Source organism: Anolis carolinensis, chromosome 1 (assembly GCF_035594765.1).
Source record: "Anolis carolinensis isolate JA03-04 chromosome 1, rAnoCar3.1.pri, whole genome shotgun sequence".
In the NCBI taxonomy this organism is placed as follows: domain Eukaryota; kingdom Metazoa; phylum Chordata; class Lepidosauria; order Squamata; family Dactyloidae; genus Anolis; species Anolis carolinensis.
The window spans coordinates 220327899-220353042 of record NC_085841.1 but is presented as its reverse complement, the minus strand read 5'-3'; the positions used below and the strand labels follow the sequence as shown (position 1 = coordinate 220353042).

At 39.1% G+C, this 25144-nt stretch overlaps 1 protein-coding gene across 1 annotated transcript in view; it reads right to left on the bottom strand.

The window, feature by feature from the left end:
- Positions 1–25144, bottom strand: part of acvr1 (activin A receptor type 1) — a 103502-nt gene that overhangs the window by 20691 nt on the left and 57667 nt on the right. Inside the window, exons 3-7 of the mRNA XM_008116565.3 lie at positions 17032–17292; positions 15317–15534; positions 7585–7684; positions 3156–3302; positions 1447–1722 (exon numbers count right to left, since the gene is read on the bottom strand). Of these exons, the coding sequence (XP_008114772.2) occupies positions 1447–1722; positions 3156–3302; positions 7585–7684; positions 15317–15534; positions 17032–17292 (1002 nt within the window). The remainder of the gene's footprint in view (positions 1–1446; positions 1723–3155; positions 3303–7584; positions 7685–15316; positions 15535–17031; positions 17293–25144) is intronic.

The window sequence follows — 25144 nt, the reverse complement described above, 5'->3', positions numbered from 1 at the left end:
ATTTATTTTAATATTTATACATTATTTTAGTAGTTATACACTATTTAAGTCTTTATCAACCAATCGTTTGTTGATAAATCGCCTCCTTCTCCTCCTGTTGCCATTTGGACTCCTTTTCTCTCCCCTTGGCTTCTTCCTTCCTCCCTTTCTTAGGCTGTGAATTGTAATTTTTCATTATTTATAATAGTCTTTTAGAGCTTATTGAAAAACCGTAAAACAGCAAATCCGCGAAAAGTGAACCGCGAAAGTGAGGGAACACTGTACAATGGAACCATGACAATTTTATTTCCCTGAAGTCTTCCATAATTCTTTCCTTTTTCATTTCAACCTTTATCCAATTCACTATTTTATCCATAATTTTTTCCCTTAATTTTTTATCCATTATGTTTTTTAGAAATTTCCTTTCCATTATAATTGGGGTTATTAATGAACCATCCACTATTAACTTTCTCTTATATTTGTTCCATATATCTAATACATTACTCAACCTTGGGTTATCAATTTCCCTAATTTCTTTTCTCATAAACTCTTAAAAAATAGGTTATAGGTCCTTTAGACTTCTCTCCCAAAGAGCGATTGTGGCTCATCAAACTACAATTCCCATGATGCCATGGCATGGAACTATTGTTAAATCAATACCAAACTGCATTAATGCTGTAGTGTAGATAAAGTGTGAGTCACTGTCTACATCTAGGAGGGCTTTTAGATGGTTACAGCAGGCCAAGGAGCAGAAATTTGGTGGGGATCTTTTAAACATAGTGATGAAAGCTTCATAAAAAGTGCTACTAAAAATGGACAAAACAGAAGAGACTGAAGGCATGAAACAGATATCTAAAAGATACAACATTTTTTTCCATATGCTGGGAATTTAATGGTCCTTATATTGCCTATGGTGCTACACACTTCAATCTCTATGTCTTACAATTGTTCCATCATACACTAATGAGTGAAGCAACAGGCAAACTGGGAAAACTTGATAATCCAATAGTCAGGATCACAGGCTTTCCTGCTACAGGGAAGTAGTGTTAAAATGTTATTCACAGACAGCCATACCATACCATGTCTAAATGTGAGTGGGTTCTCCTCAGAGGGAGCAAGCTCTTGCCTTTCACCACTGTCCTTAGAGATGGTTCCTTTTTTGAAGAGAGTTACATTGTCCCATGGAAAAATTGACCTAGGTTTTTGGAGTCTTTTTAATTATTATTAAAATGTCTACATTTACACTTGAGCATATATATAGTAGTAAAAAAATAGTGAATAGGAACAGGACCTTTTTTAAAAATATAGTGCCCTCCAGTGGTTGCTGAAATACTTTTTCGAATCAGTTCTTTAGAAACTCTAGCTACCCAAAGGCCCTCAAGAATCAAATGAGGTTATTTCTAAATTGTGCATTGTTCTATCTAAAACAGATAAAGAGAGTAAAATAATATAGGAGTGCCCACTCACCTAGATCTGCTATGCAACACTGTCCATTTTTCTTCACCAGGATATTTTTACTCTTCAAATCTCGATGGGCGATGGCAGGCTTTCCTTGGGTCCCAAATATCTCTATGTGCAAATGCGCAAGGCCGCTAGCTATGGACAAAACTATTCGTAAGCAGCTCACGGTATCCAGAGTAGTGAGTTGTAGGTAGTCGTATAAAGAGCCCATTTCATGGTAGTGTGTAATTAGCCATAGCTGAGTACTCGAGTTCCTAGAAGTCATATCTGAAGCAACAAAGCCTAAAAGAAGAAAAGAGAGAAACACAATACAAAAATCTCAGAAAGGTCTGAGGAAGTAGCCAACTTTTTCAGTGCTCTTCTTTCCCATTGTCCTTTCTGTGGAACTGCAAAATTCCTTATCTCACAAGAAAAGGAAAAACAACAGGTAACAGCTTGCCACCAGGGAAAACTCACTACCAAATATGGGTGCATAATGGCAAGGAAGTAGAACAGTGACACAGGGATTGTAACATCACTCACACAAGATGTAATTGGAAAGTTTTTTATCAAGCCCACAAGAATTAAAAGTCTTCTTGAACTGATGTTCAATTTTAGCTTTTACTTCCAATCCTACATGGTTAGGAGGGGGAAATTCCCCTCCACTCTCTTCCCAGCCTACAGCATATTGGCATCAAAAAAGGAAATTTGAAGACAGACACAGCACAAAAACCACATAAGTTTAATATTGTCAATACTTTGTGCCTGAAGAGTCTCATCTGAAATACTCCACTTTATTAAAGGACATCTGATAGGTCTGGAGCACAAGTTCATTTGGTGGCTATTTAGCCAACCAATAAATATTCAATTTTATCTGCAAAATAAGCACTTATTCCCAATGAATAATTACAATTTAAACACACGGAATTACAAAAAAAATGTTTATATATATATATATATATATATATATATATATATATATATACATACATACATACACACACACACACACACACACACACACACACACACACACACACACACACACACTAGCTGTGCCCAGCCACGCGTTGCTGTGGCAAAGTGGTGGTGGTATTGGTTTAAAATTGTTGTGTAATTTTTATTTGATGTTATTTGTATTTTTTTATAAATTTTATTGTAAGTTATCTTTTTATTATATTTTATTACTTTCTTGTATTATTTTTAGTTATTTTCTGTTATAGTATTTTATTGTATTAATTTTTTTAGTGTTTTTTATTATTTTTATTGGGTTGCTAGGAGACCAAGTTGGAGGAGCTTAGCCTTCTAACTGGCAGCAATTAGATAAAAGCAATTATTCCTCTCTCTCTAATTAGGACTTTATTTTTCTTTTCTTTTTGTTGTATCAACCTAGAGGCATGGATGATGGGTTGTGTTGTCAAATTTCGAGGTTGGGGGGCCTGTAGTTTTGTTGTTTTGTGGGTCGCCGTGATGCCATCACTCTTTTATATATATAGATAACATGGCAGACTTTGTTTTCTAAGGAAGTCATGTTCATAGGGTATGTTTTTTCTAATGGAGACTTTGATGCCGAGATTGGTCTAACCTAATATATAACTTTGGCTGTTAGATTTTTCTCCATTTATAAAAACTGAAAGACAAATTATTGCAATATATATACTCTGTGGACATGGTGCCCAAGTTTGTTTAATCCTTCCCCCACCTATCAATGTAATGATATTGTGTGATCTCCTCACCTAAAATATTTTCATGCCTCAGCAACACTGTATTGTATAACTCTGTTTCCCTGAACCAGGACTTTTCATCTCGGGAAGAGAAGATCTTGACAGCCACATTTTCTCCTTGCCAATGTCCTCGCCAGACCTCTCCATATCGGCCTTTCCCTAGAAAGTGCAAGAAGATACAAGGGATATTAAGAGTACATTTTGATCATGCAAAGAGCAGTACCAATAGCATCACACCTAGAAGCAGAAATACACAAACCTCTAAAAATAACTGTAACACTCAAACTCCAACTAAATACACTCCATTCAGAACACTGTTGGATGGCATGCATGTACATGTATGCACTTGGATGTGTGTGTGAATGCAAGAAGGAAGTGGGACTGTTGATATCAGGAACCTTTGCCCACAAATTCCTTATGGAAGCAACATGCAGGCCTGAAGCTGTTTAACCCTAGATACTATTGCACTATATCTGGTATAGTTTGACAATGAAATACAACACCGCCTGAGTTCTGCGAGTGTAGCATTTCTCCGAATGAAGCAGAGAGTGTTTGAGGATTGTCCTCCCAACCTTGCTATATGCCTGTGAAACATGGACTGTCTATAGACATCACACTCAACTCCTGGAAAAATTCCACCAGCATTGCCTTCGAAAAATCCTGCAAATCTCTTAGGAAGACAGGTGGACAAATGTCAACGTGCTGGAAAAAGCAAAGACCACCAGCATTGAAGAGATGCTCCTTCGCCATCAACTCCACTGGACTGGTCACGCTGTCCGAATGCCCGATCACCGTCTCCCAAAGCAGTTACTATACTCCCAACTCATGAATGGGAAATGTAATGTTGGTGGACAGGAAAAGAGATTTGAAGATGGACTCAAAGCTAACCTTAAAAACTGTGGCATAGACACAGAGAACTAGGAAGCCCTGGCCCTTGAGCGCTCTAATTGGAGGTCAGCTGTTACCAACAGTGCTGCAAAATTCAAAGAGGCACAAATGGGGGGCTTAAGGGAGAAACGTGCCAAGAGGAAGGCGTGTCAAGTCAACCCCGACTGGGACCACCTTCCACCTGGAAACCAATGTCTTCACTGTGGAAAAACATGCAAGTCAAGAATAGGTCTCCACAGCCACCTACGCATCCACCATCAAGACACTACACTTGGAAGACCATCATCTTCGAGCCTAAGTATCTGGTATGAACTACAACATGAGTAAAGACTTGGTTCAAGGTTGCACTTTCAGTGCCCAGAGCCAGCTTTATCTTCCTAGGCAGTGCAGAAATGAGGGAGAGAGGTTTGAACCCACTGCCTAACCTTGGAAATCCACAAGTCTTGGATATGCGACGCTAGCTTTTACAAATTCCATATAAATGAGACTCAGACCTATAGCCTGAGTAGTTAGAACAAGGTACGGCCATGCTGCATTCTCAATCTCGCTTTGCTGTGCAAACAGGCCCCAGCTAGTAATTACAGTTCCAAAGAGATTCTGGACAAAAATTCATCAATATTTAGTGTGCACCATGTTATAAGATCCTAAGAAAAAATTGGAATAGTAGTCATTGCCTAGATGTTCATGTCAGCCCAGTTACCATCACTGGCCACACAACTAACACACACAACTTTGTGAACTCTAGTTGGATCTGTACGAGATTAATGCGGATGTTTGTGCAGACTCTACGTCATCATATAATTTTTGTTTGACTACATTTGGTTCAATTTATTGATGTTAGGTTCAATTTATTGATGTTGGGTTTAATTCATTGATGTTAGGTTTAATCTGATGTGAGGTTTTAACTTTATTTTTATATGTGGGATTTTTCATATATGAGTTTTTCTGGGATTTTATGTCAGTATTTGTTTGTTTTTATAGAGGCATTGAATGTTTGCCATTGTATGTTGGAATCCGCCCTGAGTCCCCCTGGGGAGATAGGGCGGAATACAAATAAAGTAGTGGTTTTTGTGTGTGTGTGTGTGTCAGGAGCGACTTGAGAAACTGCAAGTTGCTTCTGGTGTGAGAGAATTGGCCGTCTGCAAGGACATTGCCCAGGGGACGCCAGGATATTTTGATGTTTTTATCATCCTTGTGGGAGGCTTCTCTCATGTCCCTGTATGGAGCTGGAGCTGATAGAGGGAGCTCATCCGCGCTCACCCCAGGTGGGATTCGAACCTGGCAGCTTTCAGACCAACCTTCAAGTCACAAGGCTTTAATCCACTATGCCATCGGGGGCTCCGTTGTTGTTGTTGTTGTTGTTGTTGTTGTTGTTGTTGTTGTTGTTATTATTATTATTATTATTATTATTATTATATTTAGAGCTTCAATCTCTCACACACAAATGCTGTTTTATATTTTGTCAAGGTATTGATCTATTAATCCAGTATCCAACATTCAATGTAATTCCTTTCTGCACCTTCAAGTTCTTTTAACTGGGATGGTCTAGGACTGCAGATGGGTTTTTATGCTTGAAAAGTTGATGATCTCAGACTGAATCATGTCTGTCTCTTGCCAGATGAAGTCATATAGGACTCACTGATTTAGCCAAGAATACTGTGGTGTCTATTCTGCACATAAAAAGGGCAGGTGAGGGAAAATGTACCAATCTCTCCAGTGTGAGAGAATGGCACTGTAGTGTATGAGTAGTATATGAGCTGCCCACAAGAGACCCTGTGTGCAACCTTAAGGATCTAAAATAAATTTAATTCAGTGCAATGCCACCTGCTCTCCTTGGCAGCAACACATGCCTGAAGCTGATCTCTCATTTCTTTACCTCATTTTTGGCATGTGTTCATCAGTGACAGGTGTAATCCAGGGTAAAGGGGACACATGACACTTATGAGGCATTGGTGTTACACAGAAGGGACTTCCTGTCCAAAAATTCCAACTTGCAACGTAATACAGGCTGGCCATTTAACTGTCTGGCCTTTTAGAAGAGATACCTCCCTCTCTTTAGAAGAGTTTGTTTCAAACAAATGCATACACAATAAGGATTTTAAACAGAGAGAAAACAGTAATCACAACAGGGAATTCTGCTAATAACATCAAGACTAATTAAGACTATCAGAGACAATTTGCATAAATAATACAAAATTTAACGCTATTCAACCTTCACAATTTCTACAAGTAGAGTTTTGCCATTTGGTGAGCAGATCATAAACAGAGAGGAGAGATAAACACTATTCCCAGTTAAAGCAGCTTAAATATATAGCTTCATACTTGGTGGTTGTAACTTTAACTTGACTTCGATTGTTTTAATTTATGTTTTTTGCTAGTTTTTATTATATGTGTCGTAGGTCCATAATGTTGTAATCTGTTGATTTTTTTATATATGCTGCAGTTTTGTTTATGTTTTTATGGTATGTAATTATTCTTTTGTTTATATATTGTGTGCCGCTTTGAGTCCCCATCTGGGAGAAAAGCGGGATATAAATAAATAAAAATAATAATTCAGTAATGCTTATCATATCTAGAACGAAATTATTCTAGCAGAAAAAACTGTGGCTCTAGTTCTAGGAAATTGACTCATTGAGCCTCCCATGTCACCTGCCACTTTAAAACATTACAGGCATGACGTCCGTGCCATTCCTATGATCCTGGAAACAAGGTGCCCTTGTACTATGATGGTGGCAGAAGTGATATATCCAACTGAACCAAGGTGAGAAAGGGGCACATAAACAAGACTGAAAATGAGGGGGGTGGGTGTGGGGGGAGAGACACACTTAATTTTAGCTGCCATGACTTTCCTCATCTTAGACTGCAGTCTGGTTATGGTTGTTCATACCAGGATCCTGGATTCCTGCCTAAAACTTCTTCTGAGAAATAGTATACAGCACCAACGTTTATATGGCACATAATTAGAAGCCCTCCAAGCAAGTGTCTAAACAGCTGTTGATTGCTGAGATTCGAAACGTCAAAATTATGTACAAACTTACTCAGCAAGGGAAGCAAGCAAGGAGCCGTGAATGCCACACATGGTTTCCATTTGGGTCCTAGGTGGATACACTTCAAGTTCCTAACTATGTTCCAATTAATACAGGCAATGATTTAGCTGCATAAGTTGCACATCGAAATGCAATCAATGGCTAGAAATCTTTCCCTTACATTCTTTTATTCTGTCTCAGAAGCTTAGCCAATGTGGATTGTAATGAGCAAGTTTTCTTTTTCCCCTTAGTTAATCATCTCATTTTACTATGTTTTTCCTTCCCATTGCCTGAATGAACCTTACTGCAAAATAGAATTTCACGCTTGAAACAAGAAAGGAAAACTCGCTCAGAACTCCTGCTTTGTGATATAAAAATTTAAGTGGTGAAACTTGCAGTTTGTGCACAGCAATTCTGAAAATGAATGTAACAATATTCTTCTAGGGAGTTGTACGGGTTTTATTTCACACACTCCACCACATGCATAAAGGACATTTCAGAAACAGAAGAGGAAAACGATTACTAACCTACACACTCCAGCAGCGTGATCTGGCGAGCGACTGTTCTTTGTACCAGAAAAGGAAGGCCAGAACCACTCCCAGATGTACAGGAATGGTCCAACAAGTCCTATGGAGAAAGAAAAAAGCACACACTGGGGTATTAGTATTCAAATGGAAGGAAGACACATCCCATCAATTGGCTACTTCAATGAACCCAGATTTTCCTGGACACATCGGAAAATTAAACTCAAAGACAAGAACACTTGCTGCTGGGAGGAACAACAAGACAAACAAACAGGCACTGTTTCCCCAAAGTCAATAAAGGATTACAAGTCCTGTATACCCTGATGTAGGAAAAGATCCCATTGTCTTCAACTGAGTTTATTTCTTAGGGGACTGGTATATAGCAGTGTACATTTATTTTAATGGCTACCATATTGTTTAATTATCAGTTCCTGCTCCTACTAATGTACTTGGTTTAAGGAATAAATCCAATTGAGAGGATCCACTGAGCTAACTATTCAATGAGTCTAATTCTAGTTGGTATTAGCAACAGAAAAGAGTCCTTTATTAACAAAATCCTTCACAATGCTAATGAAAAATGACATTTCAGTAACACTACATAACAAAAATTTTGTTCCTGTGTTATACATGTCATTTACTAATCAATTCTATCATAAAAACATGGAAAATGTTTATTAAACTGCAAAAACTTTGTTTTTGTGGGACATCTGCAGCACATTTTGCCATAGTTTTTTAAATAAATATCTCATAGAGTCTCAACCAATTCAACATAGTTTGTGGCTGCTGTGTAAACGAAGTTTCTGGAATATAACAACTACTTTCAAAGTAAGTACTACACAATTAAACAGGAAAAGACACTTTCAAACAGAACAGCAAATTTTTCAAATTTTGCTACATAGTGTAATTAATATTGTATTGCCAGGCCTGAGAGTTTAAGTGTTTAGCCCTCTATCTTCTCACCTCAAACTCACTGGAAAATCAATGGTATGGGTTTTTAAAGACTACAGTCAGAGTCTTTCTTCCAGCGAATTGGAGACTATTATATCTGTAGACTTTCCAAAACAGAAAGCTACAATGACTCTGCAATTATGGGAATGTTCAAACAAGGGCATTTTACTAGAAAATGTATCAGAAAATTGAACTATTAAGCTTTGTTTTAGGCCACATGCCAGAAAAGAAACAAAGCCGCCTTTTTAAAACACTGAGTGCAGACATCTAACCCTTTCCCGCTGCCTATTCAGGTTTAAATCCAGAGAATTATTTTGGGGAAAAACCACTCCTACTCAGCACGATTTATACAAATCACTTAAACTTCTGTGTAATCTGAATTGGGAAGCTTGTCTTTAAATATCACAGAGAGGGGCAGAGAAAGTGAACTGTTGTAGCCGAATGCCAAATTTTCAGCTACTGAAGTTTTACCAATAGACACGTACTATATATATATTGACTACAATACCCTTTGGCCCCTGGTGGCGGCACAGTGTGTTAAAGCGCTGAGTTGCTGAACTTGCAGACTGAAAGGTCCCAAGCTCAAATCCTGGGAGCGGAATGAGCGCCCGCTGTTAGCCCCAGCTCCTGCCAACCTAGCACTTTGAAAACATACAAATGTGAGTAGATAAATAGGTACCGCTCTGGCGGGAAGGTAACGGCGCTCCATGCAGTCATGCCAGCCACATGACCTTGGAGGTGTCTACAAACAACACCGGCTCTTCGGCTTAGAAATGGAGATGAACACTAACCCCCAGAGACGGTCACAACTGGACTTAACGCCAGGGGAAAACCTTTACCTACCTTTTTTACTACCCTTTTGCAGAGCATGCTTCTTTATATTAAGGGTGCATCTGCAATGCAGAATTAATGCATTACTTTACCTGCTATGGCTTGATGCTCTGGAATCCTAGGAGTTGTAGTTTGGTGAGGTGCCAGTAAATTTTAGCAGGGAAAACTAAAGACCTTGTAAAACTACAACTCCCAAGATTCCATAGCATTGAGATGTGGAAGTTAAAGTAGTGCCAAACTGCATTATTTCTATAGCACAGTTGCACCCTAGATAGAAAATTGCAATTATTCAATAGTCAAATATTTCTGATAAAGACTTTTGATTCACCAACTGATCTTTGATATTCCTTACTGCTGCACTTCAGTGCCACAGTTGTTTAGTGCCACCCAACTGGAATAAATATACCAATCATTTCAATCCAGATTAATGATCCATGATCTTTGAAGGGTGCGTGATCAGTATGCATAGCAAGAGAAGGAAAACAGTACAATAAAAGATTAGGATGTACAATACATAAATAGGAAGTTGCTAAATTAAGGATGCTTTAGACTCTAAATCTAATCCAATTTAAACACCCTTGATTTGGCAATTTCCAGTTTAACTGGACTACAAAATGCCACCATCCCCAGCCTCCTGTAGTCCCAACACATCTGGAAAGTGGCAGGTTGAGAAAGACACCTGTTGCTTGCTTTGATAATTTAACTAACACATAAATGAATGCAATTCAACAACCTAAGCTATTTCAATTGTCAGTGTTAATGACAAGGAATGAATCCTTTAACACTTAAACACTCATTTACAAAGCCAAGCAAACTAAAGAAGCTGATGTTACTATACACAACAAAGTCCAAACTTTGTTGTATACAGTATTTGGTGAATAATGTATTAAATAGTCCATGTAGCTTTTGTATCCATTTCTGTTCTTGCTGCTAATCGTCAGATGCTTCCTGTTTATTATTTGACACAATAAAACATTTAATCCAATAATTAATCTTCATAGTACTATGGGGAGCATGTAGTCATTCTATTTCAGATACCAAACACCTTCCAATATGTTGGCACATTTCTCTCAGAAAAAAACACATATAAAAATTGTCTGCTCTTAGGCCCACACATCTCCAGCATAAATGTTTTGCAAAATTCTTTTCTTATTCAGTTTTCAAGGTGTCAAATACCAGTTATGCAAGATGCTGAAATATTTTCATTAAAGCATTTGAAAGGGGCTGCTCTAGCTTCATTATTAAAGGCTGCGTGGCACTTAATTCTCATGAACCAACAATCTGCATTTAGTCTTATATTTTAAATTTATGTTTCTCCTTCAACTCCAATATATTTTGGGTGGTAATGTATGGTTAATATGAAAATTGTATTCAGAATTTTAACAGTCCCATTCTGGTTCTGTGATGACAATGTTTTGTGATGTATTTTAAGATGTTTATGTTATGGTTTTTGGTCAAGGATTTTAACTATATTGCTCTGTTATGTGTTTTAATTTTGTATTGTGTTTTAATTTTTTGTATTTTGAATTCCTTGTTCTCTGGGCTTGGTCTGCATGTAAGACACCCTGGGTCCCTCCAGGGAGATGGAGGCGGTTAATAAGAATAAAGTTGTTGTTGTTGTTCTAAATACAGCTGGTTGCTGAGTTACACAATAATTCTTTAGTAGACTATCACATTTGCATTAGAAAATGTAAGGGGGCCTTGCCTTTTAAAATAACTAGATTACAAGTACAAATTTCTTCATTGGGAATTATTAGCTAATTATTTTCCCTTCAAGGGAAAATAACATGTAAGAATGCCCCTGAAAGGAATGTCACTCCTGGACAGCATAGTTTTAACTGGCTTGTCAGATCAATGAAAACAGTACTGTTAAAATGTGCCAAATTGCAGAATTCCTTGCAAATTAACTAAAAGCTAATGAAATTTGCCAGTATTAAAGATCTTGTTTTAGTTTTAGCATGGGGTTATTTCAGAGCTTTAAGTGAATCTTATTTAGAAGAACTACTACTCATTGTAAATGCAAATTATTTACTTCATAATACAAACATATTTTGCTATACAGACAGCTCTCCATATCCACAGGTTCTGGATTCCATGAGTACAATCAACCATGACTAAGAAATATATTGGGGGTGGGGAGGGGATCCCAAAAGCAAACTTTTATTTTACTGCACATTGATCTCTACACTAATTTGTAGAAATAGCCTGCTGTAGCCTCCTGACATATCACAAATCCTCAAGCTATCTCTAGCTTGAGTTTTTTGTTATTTATTTTATTTTGCTATTCCATTGTGGATGTTCAACATACACAGATTTTGGTAACCACTGGAACCAAAAGCTAGTGGATACTGAGGCTCATTGTATGCCATATATACACAGGCAGTCCCCGAGTTACAACCATCCGACTTACATCCAACTACTAGTTAAGAATGGGGGTGCGGCAATAGGAAGTGAGAGAAATCTATCCCACAGAAGGGAAATTCACTCCTTAAAAAGTTATCATGGGGAAAAGGTGCCTCTACTATAGCTTTTTCACCAATTCTTGTTTGCAAAATCCATTTCTCACAGGGACAGAAAGTGAAGTGAAATCTTCTGAACAGGGGCACAGACAACAAAACAAACACCACAGGAGCGTTAACCCTTCCCTATGGTATCCAAAACTTATATACAGTAGAGTCTCACTTATCCAACAATCACTTATCCAATGTTCTGGATTATCCAACGCATTTTTGTAGCTAATGTTTTCAATACATCATGATATTTTGGTGCTAAATTTGTAAATAGAGTAATTACTACATAGCATTACTGCGTGTTGAACTACATTTTCTGTCAAATTTGTTGTATAACATGATGTTTTGGTGCTTAATTTGTAAAATCATAACCTAATTTGATGTTTAATAGGCTTTTCATTAATCCCTCCTTATTATCTAACATATTCGCTTATCCAACATTCAGCCGGCCCGTTTATGTTGGATAAGTGAGACTCTACTGTATTTGGCTGTAGTTACACTTAAAAATGTACCCATTCAGACAAGTTCAATTTAAGAACAAACCTACAGAACCTATCTTGCCTGTAACTTGCGGACTGCCTGTAATTTTCTATTTTTTAAATCGCATAGGTATGGCCACAAGATGGCAGCAAAACAATTTAGGAGGCCAATTTAACAGAAAATACACTAAAAGGGTGATGCAGATACTACTAATACTACTTTCAGGATATATAATAGTGTAGAGGCTTACACTGCAACAGTATTCATGGTATTCATACAATGCAACTAAAAACAAACCTCCACTCACTTCATCCCTGACTTGACTTAACAAGAATTGTCAAAAAGAAATGGAACTCAAACAAAACAAAACAAAACATCTACATCCTGGCCACAATTCACCTGAGAAGTATTTGTATTATTTTATTGTGTGGCTTATTAAATTTAGTTCAGTAAGTACTGAACATCTGGCTCTGCTTCTTGATACTGAATGCCTTCTGATCCCTGCTCAAGACCTTGGCTCCTTCAAATTTCATCTCTAAAAAGCACATTTTGTCTTTATCAGAATCCTGTGCTGAAGCAAGGTCAATGTTCTTATGTACTTCTTTCCTAGAAATGGCTCTCAGTTCAAGAATTCCCACCCACACCCCTGTTTCTATAGAAATACTTGAAACCATGTCATGCTTCAAACAGCGCTACATGAAAATTCAAATTGCTTTTAGTACTTTGCAGCCATGTTACTAAGGTGCACAAGGGGATAATCTGGAGGTCCAGATATATTCATTCAATTTGTTAATGGCTGAATCTTGGCCCAGGCATATGTAGATATACCCGAGTTAGCAAAGTAAATACATTCCTAAGCATAACTTATTTAGAAGAACAGTTGGTTCCAGAGACACAAATAACATGCAAAGAATAGGGATACATGTCCTATGTCACACACACAAAACCCAGCAGTTCAACATATTTCAGCAAATCTTTAATCCAGAACAAAGTGTCCATGAAACTACCTTGAATAAGTAAAGAAAAACTTCTTGAACGGCCTAAATACTACCTGAAACCTGTTTATAATATCCACTAGGGAATCTGTAGGCTGATGATGTCCACCTTGCTTGCTGTATGCAGGCACACACACACAGATACAGTTGGACTGAATAGAGATTCCCAGTCTTTCCTTTCCAAAGTCTGTGTTTCTCCAGCCACTTTTACCATTCTCCCAGCACCAATGCTGTTTTAAAAATAAATAAATTTTAGAAGAACCCTCTAACTAGGCAAAGTTAAGAGGAGAAAAGCAAGCTCTCTAGTGAATTTTTTTTCCGAAAAAATGAATTTTCTTAACTGAGATATGCCTATATTTCTGCCTTACCAGAGATTGCCTAAAGCCATTTCCTAGCAAATTCCAATCAACGTGACAGGACCAAATTAGGGCTTCTTAAACTTTTTTCATTCACAACCTCTTTCCATCCCAGAAATGTTTACGTGACCTCAAGTACATAAGGGGCTAAAGATTCCTCATTCCCATCAAGAAGAACTCCTCTTCAGAAGTAATATTATCCTCCTCCAGTCTCACCCACTCCACCAGCTCAGAAAGCAAGTGATTGTGTTGTGTTAGCTTTGGGAGAAGGATGTGGCAGAGAGAGGGGAGACAACCTTCTGGCATGAAATCAAGAGTCTGCTTGGAACAAGGAGGAAAGCCCGGGGACTCCAGGGAGCATCTGCCTGCTCATCCAGACAAGAGGCTAAAATGGCAAGTATTGCACTATACCTGTAATATACTGGCACACACTCCAGGGTCTTGTTTAACATCCCCACCCCCACCCCCACTTTGCTTCTGCAAGAAACCGTATTAGCCAGGCCACAATACACACAGGCTATGAGCATTCATGTGACTTGCAGTTTAACTCCCATGATATTAAGATGCATTCATCCTATCTCCTTTAATAACCTAATACTACCACAAAATACTCTTATTGTTTTATTTCTCTCTCCTAATTTTGACTGGAACCAACTTTCCTCTCCTAGTCATGCATCTTTAACCAGTTCTTTCATTTTCAAACAGAGGACAAGTTTAAGAAATCCACTTTGGGATTTGATTACCCAGATGAGCTATCCAGTCTGCCACAGGAAGCAAAAAAAAAAAAAAAGGCAGAAGAGGGATGAGACGAAGGGAGACCATGTCCCACTCAAGGAACTGAAGTATCACTTCTTTTGTTGCACCCTGTTGCTTACAAATTGGACAGAGAGCAACTTTACCACAAATATACATCTTCATTTACATCCAGGTCCCTATTTAAAGTGCTGATTTTGCACTCAATAGAGCTCTACAGTTATGACTGTGTACAGGACCTAACTTTGTGAAAGAATATGCTTTCCCCAATCAAGTCCCAATCAGTCACAGTAAAGGGGACTTTTTTGGGAGTGACTACATTGGGATCTTTTGGTGGTTGGGTGAAAGCCTTATTATCCTGAAATTCTAAAACTGAGCTATCTGTTTGTCCTCATTTAGCTTTGTGAATCTTATTGTTCTTCTGTCCTTTCTTTAAAATCAAATCCAGAGTTACAAAGTTTCTTTTTGATTGTCCTGTGCTTTGAAATCATTTGTGATTTTTGCCATGATGCGGTTTTCCTATGATTTAGTTTGTTCTCATCCCTGTAATCTATAAATGTGGAACATCTTCTCTTCCTTCACAAAAAAAAATAGTGACAGTGGACATGTCACTTCTTTTCACCCTTGCAAGACCCCTTGAAAACGGTCATCCCTTTAAAAAATAAGGGCCGAAAAGAATTCCAGGATTTTATGCACTACCTCATATTAGCTTCCCTATGTATCTTCTATAAACGGAGTACAAAGGAAGATTGTCAGCTACATAGTATTTCACGAGTCACATTTTTGGCAGTTCCATCAGGAACTAAAGTAGGGAATTGCAGTTACATGAATAACAACCGATCACAAGACACTGTTTACTTACTGCCAGTGTGCTGTCACCAACGTTTGAGGCTATGAGTCCCTCGATGGTTCCATATTCTGCATCCCTTGAATTGAACCTTTCTATATAGCGCTGCCGCACTTTCCGGACAATCAGCAGCACTAGTCCGGAAAGTATTAGCAGCATCATAATCGCAGCCATTATAAAAACGATTAGCATTTCCAGGGTGTAACCCACAGCTTCTCCTTGAATTGGTTGCCCTTCATAAGAGAATAAAAAAAATCAAAGTTAGTCAAAGTTGTCAGCATTAAGCTGGAAAGGTAAATCCAAGGACAGACAACAAACATTCACTTGTAAAGCCTGTGAACATTATTTACATGAAGAATTTAGTTGGCTCTGAATGAGTCATGATGATTAAAAGAAAAGAGGGAGTCCAGGCACCTGACCATTAAAAACAAAGAAAGCATGAGAGAGAAACCAAAATCTAAAAGCACAAGATATTTTGTTTCAGCTCTGGCAATGTCTCCATGAGACTCCAAAAACACTAAACAGACTATCAAAATAAAATGAGTCCTGCAGCAGTCCTTGATCTTAGCATTGCCTGCTCTTTCCAACTTGCCCTAAATTCCATGTGAACACCAAATGTCCTGAACAGTTCTTGCATCTTGACAGAATTCAATCTGTAACATTCCCTTCTTGTGTCCGTGCCAAGCCTTGAACTTGGAACAGGCACAGGGAGCATGTTGTCCTGCAGACATTGCTGGACTGAAACTCCCATCAGCCTAGCCAACACAGCAAATGGTGGGACACAATGTAAGCAGTAATCCAACAAGTAGATGATCAGATCCGTGAACTAGAAGACAATTCTCACTCTCATATAAAGAACCAACCTATGTGTATGACTTCTCATACTTGATGTCTCTATATCGTAAGGAGCAATCCCTATACCCATCTTGCTTTCCATATTTAGATCCATGACAGCTTGCTGCTTACAGGTCCCTGCCTCATATCCTTCATTTTGTTACTCTAAGCATCTGGTCCACCTCCAATACAATCTAAATGGACAATGGCCATAATTCTCTCGTTTGTCTTCTGGCACCAGATGCCATCTGATCTTGGAAGCTAAGCAGAGTTAGTATGTGGATGGGAGGCTGTGACTATCAGCTACTGTTGGCTATATTTGAAAGGAAGGAACTGGCAAAACCACCTCTGAGAATTCCTTGCCTAGGCAAACCTTATGAAAAATTCAGGGGGTCACCATACGTTCACAAGCAAGTTGAAGGCACATACAAACTCAGTTGTAATGAGTAAAGATTCTGGTACCACCCTCCTCTGTAGCCATCATATTCTTGTCTCAAGCTAGGTCATAGATGGAAAATCTTTGCCTGTCATGATTTTGGTAAACTATTCCTTTCATTATACCTTGCTGGCTAGGGTTGATAGGAACTAGAGTCTGATAATTTCTAGAGAGCCACAAGTCTACCCCCTGGTTCTCTCTTGCACAATTCCTAAGGGGTGTCATGCTGTAGCTGGAATCCTGAATGTCATACCAAGATTATAATTCTAATATTTATCTTACTGCCAACATTTTCCTTCTTACAAATACACTTACACATAACCCATCAATTTCTGTATCGTCCCCAAATCCCAGATCTAACACCAACATTACGGCTTTCTAAAACTAGCCTTAACAATTAATGGAGCCTCTAAAAAAAAAAAAAGAAGACAGGAGAGAGAGATAAGACTAAAATGCTCACCTTTTGTTGGCAGCTGTGCTGTGATGTTCATGTTACACAGGTCTCCCTGACAGCACTCCACTGCTTGATCAGGGGATGGAGGAGTTTTGCAGGTCATCTTCCCTTGCTCGTAGACTCGGAAGCATCCCTTCTGGGACACTTTAGCACCATTATTGATGCTCAGGGACGCAAAGCACTGGTGGCCCCTGCAGCGGACCCCATGTCCACATGACATCCCTTCACACACACATTCATAGTCCGTTATTAGTTTGAGCTCATCATCTGCAGGGTAGAAAGAAGAGGAAACTACCATTTTAGCAAGCCCACTAGAAGCAAACAAATGCATTCTAGTGCATTTTCAACAATTTTTTTTTGGTTCAGCAACTTTGGCAGCACTTCTCACTTCTCCCCCGCCCCTCCAGAAACACTATAATGAGAAGAAACTGCAAGCTGTTCAGCATCTGCACAGGACAAAAGAGGGCCCAGTGTATTCTGATGAATTGTGTGCAATTCCACTCCACATTTATATGTTTTTGTTTGCACAGATTTCTACACGAAAACTTGGGAATGCTGACCTCTTTCCTCAACCTGCAAAATATATGAAAGGCTTGGAGAACTGCACGCAAAAGGAGAATGTGTATCTACCTTCAAATCAACTTATGGCAACTTCATGAATCACAGGATTTTCTTAGGTAATAAATACTCAGCTTACATAGCCGCCACACCCAACTTCCCCAAACTTTAGAAGAGGGATTGTCCTTCAGATGTTTTGGACCAGTTCTCCAACATCCCACTGGCACGGCCAAAAATAATAAGAGACACTGTTTTGAAAAAGAGGTTGGTTTTTCTGATCTAAAATCTAACCATCATCCAAAGAAAACCACTTGTTCTATGGCTGTCTAGGCTCCATTTCCACAAATGCACTCATATTCCAAAGCCACCAGAATATCCTAAAGAACTTCTATATTCTCCCTTTTCTTCAGATTCTTCTATAAGACCAGCACCACAAAGATAACCTAGGTTTGGAAAGAAGCTACTTTATTGCTAAGTAGTAGTTTCTGTAATGGGCTCAACCAGCAGAACCAAATTCATGTGTTACACAAGACAGCATGATATGATTCCAATAATATCCTTCCAAAGGGATAAACCAAAACATATGTGATGCCTCATGGGCCTTGTAGTCCTGTTCCTAGTGCCATTGTGGCAGATGAAGACGAAAACATGGGGTTTTCGCCGGTTCAACAAGAGCCGGAATCTTTTCACCTGCCGGATGTTGATGTTTGTACCCAAGAACTCAGTAAAACAGACCTTGGGCATTCCTCGCCCCCGTTCCCTAGGAGACAGTCCTATTCTGCAGACAGAGGAGTGAGGGAACAGAATCGCAGGAGTTTACGGATTGCAGCCAAACAACAGGCTGATTAGACCTGCTTCCCTTGGGAAATTCTAAGGAGTCTTGCATCTGGACAAAGTTGGGTTTCGCTTCCCGTTCTCTAGGGAAAGAGGTTGTTGGCGGGAAAACGAGACCCCAATATAGGTGCCTGACACGAGAGAATCTTTGCGGAGTCAACAGAGTAGCTTCAGGAGTAAGATCTTGTGTGGATTTCGCAACCCCAGTTCCTTGCTTCCCGGATCAAGTATTCAAGATTTGCCTTGCCTTGTTTTAACCACGGATCTTGTTCCAAGAATCACTGTTTGCCTTGTTCCTAGTCACGGACCTTGTTAAAGAATCAAGATTGTATCCAGCCTTGTTGTCAAGCTACCTTGGACTCCTAAGACTCTGGCATCTCCCCACACTATTGCTTGGCAATAGTGTGTGTTTCGGTTATTGGATTAAAACTTTGAACTCTAATATCATTTATTGGACAATACATTTTTGGACTATATTTGACCTTATTTGAAAGGTCTGCCTCTGAACTATATTCTTCACTTTTTTATTGCTTTTATATATTTACTTAATAAAGATATTAGATAGAGATTGGCCTCCGTGTATGGTTCTTGGTGCCTCGCTGCCTTGGGTCTGACAACATACGCCTCTCTCTAAACTCACTTTGTAATCCTAATCTCTGTCACAATGGGGGGGGGGGGTGTATCATATTTATATAAGTTATGGAGAGAAATAGACTCACATAGCAGGAGATGATTTTTAAATAATGAGTATTTTGGAATGTGACAGGAGAAAATTCCAGTACTAAAGGTTTCATCACAAAAATACTCAAAGCAGCTACATACACAAAATAGTTATAGCAGTTTGATACCACTTGAACTCTGTCCTATGAAATTCCGGGATTTGTGGTTTGGTTGAAGTACTTTGCCTTCTTTGTTGCAAGAGGGCCCTGATGCTAAAGATCCACAGAAAGCTCCAGAATTCTCTAGCAGAGAATATAGTATGATGTCCTTATCCATGGATTCACTTACCCACAAAAAATAAACATTTCTTTTTATACTAGGTTCTTCCAAGTATTGTCAAAATATAGGATTCGCAACTATCCATGGTTTTAGGTATCCATGTGGAGTCTTGGAACATGCCCCCTCAGATATACCCTGTTTCCCCGAAAATAAGACATCCCCAAAAAATAAGACCTAGTAGAAGTTTTGCTGAATTGCTAAATATAAGGCCTCCCTCAAAAGTAAGACCTAGCAAAGTTTTTGTTTGGAAGCATGCCCAGCGCCTGCCAAACAGAACACCAGAGCATGCAGGATTGGTAAATATACATACTAGTTGTACATGGAAATAATGGTAGTAACAAGAAATTCTTGATAGGATTCACAGTTTGTCTGGTTATGTTGGTTTGTGATGACAACTACTGTACAGTATATAATAAATGTTCATTTTTTGTTCAACAATAAATGTGAATTCTTCTTCATAGAAAAATAAGACATCCCCTGAAAATAGGATCTAGAGCATCTTTGGGAGCAAAAATTAATATAAGACACTGTCTTATTTTCGGGGAAACACGGTAGTGGTTGTAAGATAGAGGTAAAGGTTTTCCCCTGACGTTAAGTCTAGTCGTGTCTGACTCTAAGGGTTGGTGCTTATTCCATTTTTAAGCTGACGAGCCAGCGTTTCCACAGATGTCTCCAATGTCATGTGGCCGCCATGACTGCATGGAGCAGCGTTACTTTCCCGCCAGAGCGGTACCTGTTTTCTGCTAGGTTGGCAGAAGCTGGGGCTAACAGCGGGTGCTCACACCACTTGCCAGATTCGAACTGCCAGCCTTTCGGTCAGCAAGTTTGACAGCTCAGCAGTTTAACCCACTGTGCTATCAGGGGCTCCCCAGTACTAGCAATACAATAGTGTTTGTATTATTTAAAATTCCTTTGCTTTCAAATATCATATAGAAATGTCTGGGTGATTTTGCCAGATTTTTGCCACCTTCGGGCCAATTTAAGTTGATACATGGGAATCCACACTACCCAACCAACTATCTATCCAAAGCTGCCTCTCCATATTACAAGCCTCCAACAAAAAGCCAGTATCTAGACAGAAAAATCGCTGAATTGCATAGTTTGGTCATCTATCTCCTCCCCTCCTTCCCAAAGCTACTACAGATATTTAAAAACACCTTTCTTTTTAGTCAATTAAGTGGGAAAATGAAAAGGACAGAAAGTAACACGGGCTAATTACAGCCCAATGGTGCAGTATGGTGCTATGCACCACTGCATACATTTGATCTGGAGTAGGAATCTGGTTGTTATTCTCTGTGCCTGGGCTCAGCTCTGTAATATGCACAAAAACTGCCCTTTGAACCTTTACAGAGTAGAATTTCCTCCCAAATAAGTCACAAGAAGAACATTTTGTGGAGATCAGAATGTGCCTATTGCAAAATTATGAGTCCAAAACAGAGATGAAAGGACGGTTATTTCCATGCCGTTTAAGATTAAACAGTCTGGTACAAAACTGTTCCATTTAAACTACATTTTCATGACATGACATGTATACAAGCTGTGTAGCTCATATTAAAATTATAACAGAGTTAAGAATTTAATATGAGTTTAGAAAGAGGAGTACATACTAATTCTGTGCAAATTTTATATGCATTGGCTCAGAGTTTTCTACATACACTGGCTTCCCTAATTGCTTAAAAATCAAGGCCTCTACTAAATACCCAATGACACAAGCTATCACTGGGATATTATGATGGACAGCTATTTTACCCTAATTCCAGTCTTTCCATTTTACACATTTGACTAACCTTGCATATGGTTACAGCTATGGTTTGAAGACATTACTTTTTAGCTGCAGCATAAGACTTTCCCATTCCACCTGATCACTAGAGATTAGCAAATTCAGTAATCACTCTAATCCCAGTCTTTACATTTCACAGATTTGACTAAATTTACATATAAGTATTGCTTAGAAACGCTGCTCCCAGAATACAGTAGAGTCTCGCTTATCCAATGTAAACGGGCCAGCAGAACGTTGGATAAGCGAATATGTTGGATAATAAGGGGAGATTAAGGAAAAGCCTATTAAAATCAAATTAGGTTATGATTTTACAAATTAAGCACCAAAACATCATGTTATACAACAAATTTTTACAGAAAAAGTAGTTCAATACACAGTAATGCTATGTAATAATTACTGTATTTACGAATTTAGCACCAAAATATCACGATGTATTGAAAACATTGACTACAAAAATGTGTTGGATAATCCAGAACGTTGGATAAGTGAGACTCTACTGTACCTCATTTAGCTGGGTTACTGAATAAAGAAGTTCAGTAACCTATGAAACCATACATTTGAATCCTTCTCCAATGCAATAAGATCAAGAAAAAGCACCACCTACAAATAAGTCATTTTTCTTCTCAATTTGGTCCTTTTGTACTATAGAAAACTATTTACCTATTGAACATATTTTTTGCTTCAGGTTGCAACTATAGCAAACTACCTAAACAATGTACCTGCCAACAAGGTGGCCCACAAAAATGGCAGTGTCCTGAGTGCTTTGAAGCATGAGTAAATATGGAAACCAACACATATCAAACTGAAAGTCTGCTGGGAACTGAATCAGTAAGGTGGATATCTGGGTCTTCCAAAATGTCGGGGTGGGGAGAGGTATGACAGCACCTACTCAAGAATGTCTGATCATGATTGCACTGTATAAGACAATATCATCAGGGATCAAAGTATACAACCCTAATGGAGTCAAACACTCACAATGGCACCTCAACACACATAATGAACACAAAATCCTCCCATTCCAAAATCCATCCTTTCCCTAGATCTGCTATATGTACCAGATACTCATCTTGGAAGTATGGAAGGAAGAAATTCATGTTGCTAAATGCAATCTATTTATCTATCTACCAATCTATCTCACCAAACAATGGCTCAACACCAAACCTGAATAACCTGCTCTATTATTTTTCCTTGAAAAATCTTATGCGCCTCCTTCCTGTTTTGTTCATTATGCACAGGGGGGAGGGAGATGAAATATTACTTTAAGCAACACAGGAATCTTAATAATTATAATGTTTTCAGAACAAAGAGACATCACGCGATATGAATGTTTTATGTATACTACTTGGTAGAGAAAATATTCCCAAGCCAGCCAGCAAAGCCAAAAGCTTTCAAACATTTGAAAGGTTTCGGGCAGCACCTAATAATCAGCGGAGAAAGAACTAAGTAGAACCCCAGAGACTTATATATCCCAGAAACTGCTGCAGGGGAGGCTGTCCGGCAAGTGCCAAGCAGAAGGCAGAGGGAAACCAGGAGATCTTCTTCTGATTGTCTGAGTAGACCAGGGGTTCTGATGGCAAAACCTCAACCTTCAAATCTCTCCAGGGCTCTAAGGAAAATCATCAACATTTTGAACTTAACTCATAAACCATTTAAAAACCAAATAAAACAAATAGAACTATGAAATAGCATGCCAAAACTCCCAACAAGTGTGAACAACCAGCTCTGATCACAACTCTGGCATTCTGCACCAACTTCAGCTTTCGAATAGTTTAGAAAAGTCCACAGCTAGGCCTGTCTTTCCAAGAATTATTATTGCTAGCCCATCAGCCTATAAAGCAATGGTTCTCAACCTAAGGCCCCCAGATGTGTTTGGCCTTCAACTCCCAGAAATCCTAACAGCTGGTAAACTGGCTGGAATTTCTGGGAGATGTAAGCCAAAAACATCTGGGGACCCCAGATTGAGCACCACTGCTATAAAAGCACTTCTGGCTGCAGTCATCATGTGCACATCCAAACCACGTACCGGATTCCCTAAGAGAAAGACAATTTCTAATTTGGATACTCACTCTCTGAATTAGCCATCTTATTAACCAATATCTTGTTTCCTTTTATGCAGATTACAAAAAATTGCCCACTTAGCATTCCCAGAATTTCCCATTCAGCACTGCCACTGCTGTGAGCCTTTCATGCTACATAATTATACCTCAACAATATCTCTGCAAACTATCATTGTTGCTTTCTGTGGAATCCAGGGATTTGTAGTTTAAATTTCAGGATTTCACAGGATATTACCATGGCAGTTAAAGTAAAATCAGCTGACCAAACAGGCACAAAGAAGAGATATAGTAGTCATGGGCAATTTCAATTATCCTGATATCTGCTGGAAAACAAACTCAGCCAGGAGTACAAAGTCCAACAAATTCCTCACTTGCCTTGTAGACAATTTTATGGTCCAGAAGGTAGAAGAGGCAACAATGGGATTGGCTACTCTTGATCTAATCTTAACAAATGTGGAAGACCTGATCAATACAGTCGAAGTGATTGGATCCTTAGGGGCAAGTGACCATGTGCTCCTGCAGTTTGCAATACAAAGGAAGGCTGAAACTAACACAAGTCAAACACGCATTCTGGACTTTAAGAGAGCTGACTTCCAAAAAATGAAGGAATTACTGAGCGGCATTCCATGGACGCCGATATTAAAAAACAAGGGAGTTAAGGATGGATGGGAGTTTTTAAAACATGAAATAACCAAGGCGCAAATGCAAACAGTGCCAACAAAGAAGAAAAATATGACAAGTGCAAAGAAGCCAGAATGGATGTCCAAAGAACTTCTAACTGAGCTAAGACTCAAAAGTGACATGCACAAGAAGTGGAAAAGGGGAGAAATCACCAAAAAAGAATTCAAACGTATAGCCAACTCCTATAGGGAAAAGGTTCGCAAGGCTAAAGCGCAAAATGAGCTCAGGCTTGCCAGGGACATAAAAAACAACAAAAAAGGCTTTTTTGCTTAAATTGGTAGAAAAAGGAAGAACAAGGAGGCGATAGGGCCACTGCAAGGAGAAGATGGGGTGATGGCGACAGGGGACAGGGAAAAGGCAGAACTGCTTAATGCCTTCTTTGCCTCGGTCTTCTCACAAAAAGAAAGCCATCTTCAACCTCAGCAACATGGAATGGACGAAGGATTGGGGGAAATCCAACCCCAAATAGGGAAACAAGTTGTCCAGGAACACCTGGCCTCTTTAAACGAATTCAAGTCCCCGGGGCCAGATCAGCTACATCCAAGAGTATTGAAGGAACTAGCGGAAGTTATTTCAGAACCACTGGCAATCATCTTCGAGAGTTCTTGGAGAACGGGAGAAGTCCCAGAAGATTGGAGGAGGGCGAATGTGGTCCCTATCTTCAAGAAGGGAAAAAAGAACAACCCAAACAATTACCGTCCGGTTAGCCTCACTTCGATACCAGGCAAGATTCTGGAAAAGATCATTAAAGAAGTGGTCTGCAAACACTTAGAAACAAATGCGGTCATTGCTAATAGTCAACACGGATTTACCAAAAACAAGTCATGCCAGACTAATCTGATCTCTTTTTTCGATAGAGTTACGAGTTGGGTCGATACAGGGAATGCTGTGGATGTAGCGTACCTGGATTTCAGTAAGGCCTTCGACAAAGTCCCCCACGACCTTCTGGCAAACAAACTAGTAAAATGTGGGCTAGATAAAACTACGGTTAGATGGATCTGTAATTGGCTAAGCGAACGAACCCAAAGGGTGCTCACCAATGCGTCGTCTTCATCATGGAAAGAAGTGACAAGTGGAGTGCCGCAGGGCTTCGTCCTGGGCCCGGTTCTGTTCAACATCTTTATTAACGACTTAGACAAAGGGTTAGAAGGCACAATCATCAAGTTTTCAGACGACACCAAACTGGGAGGGATAGCTAACACTCCAGAAG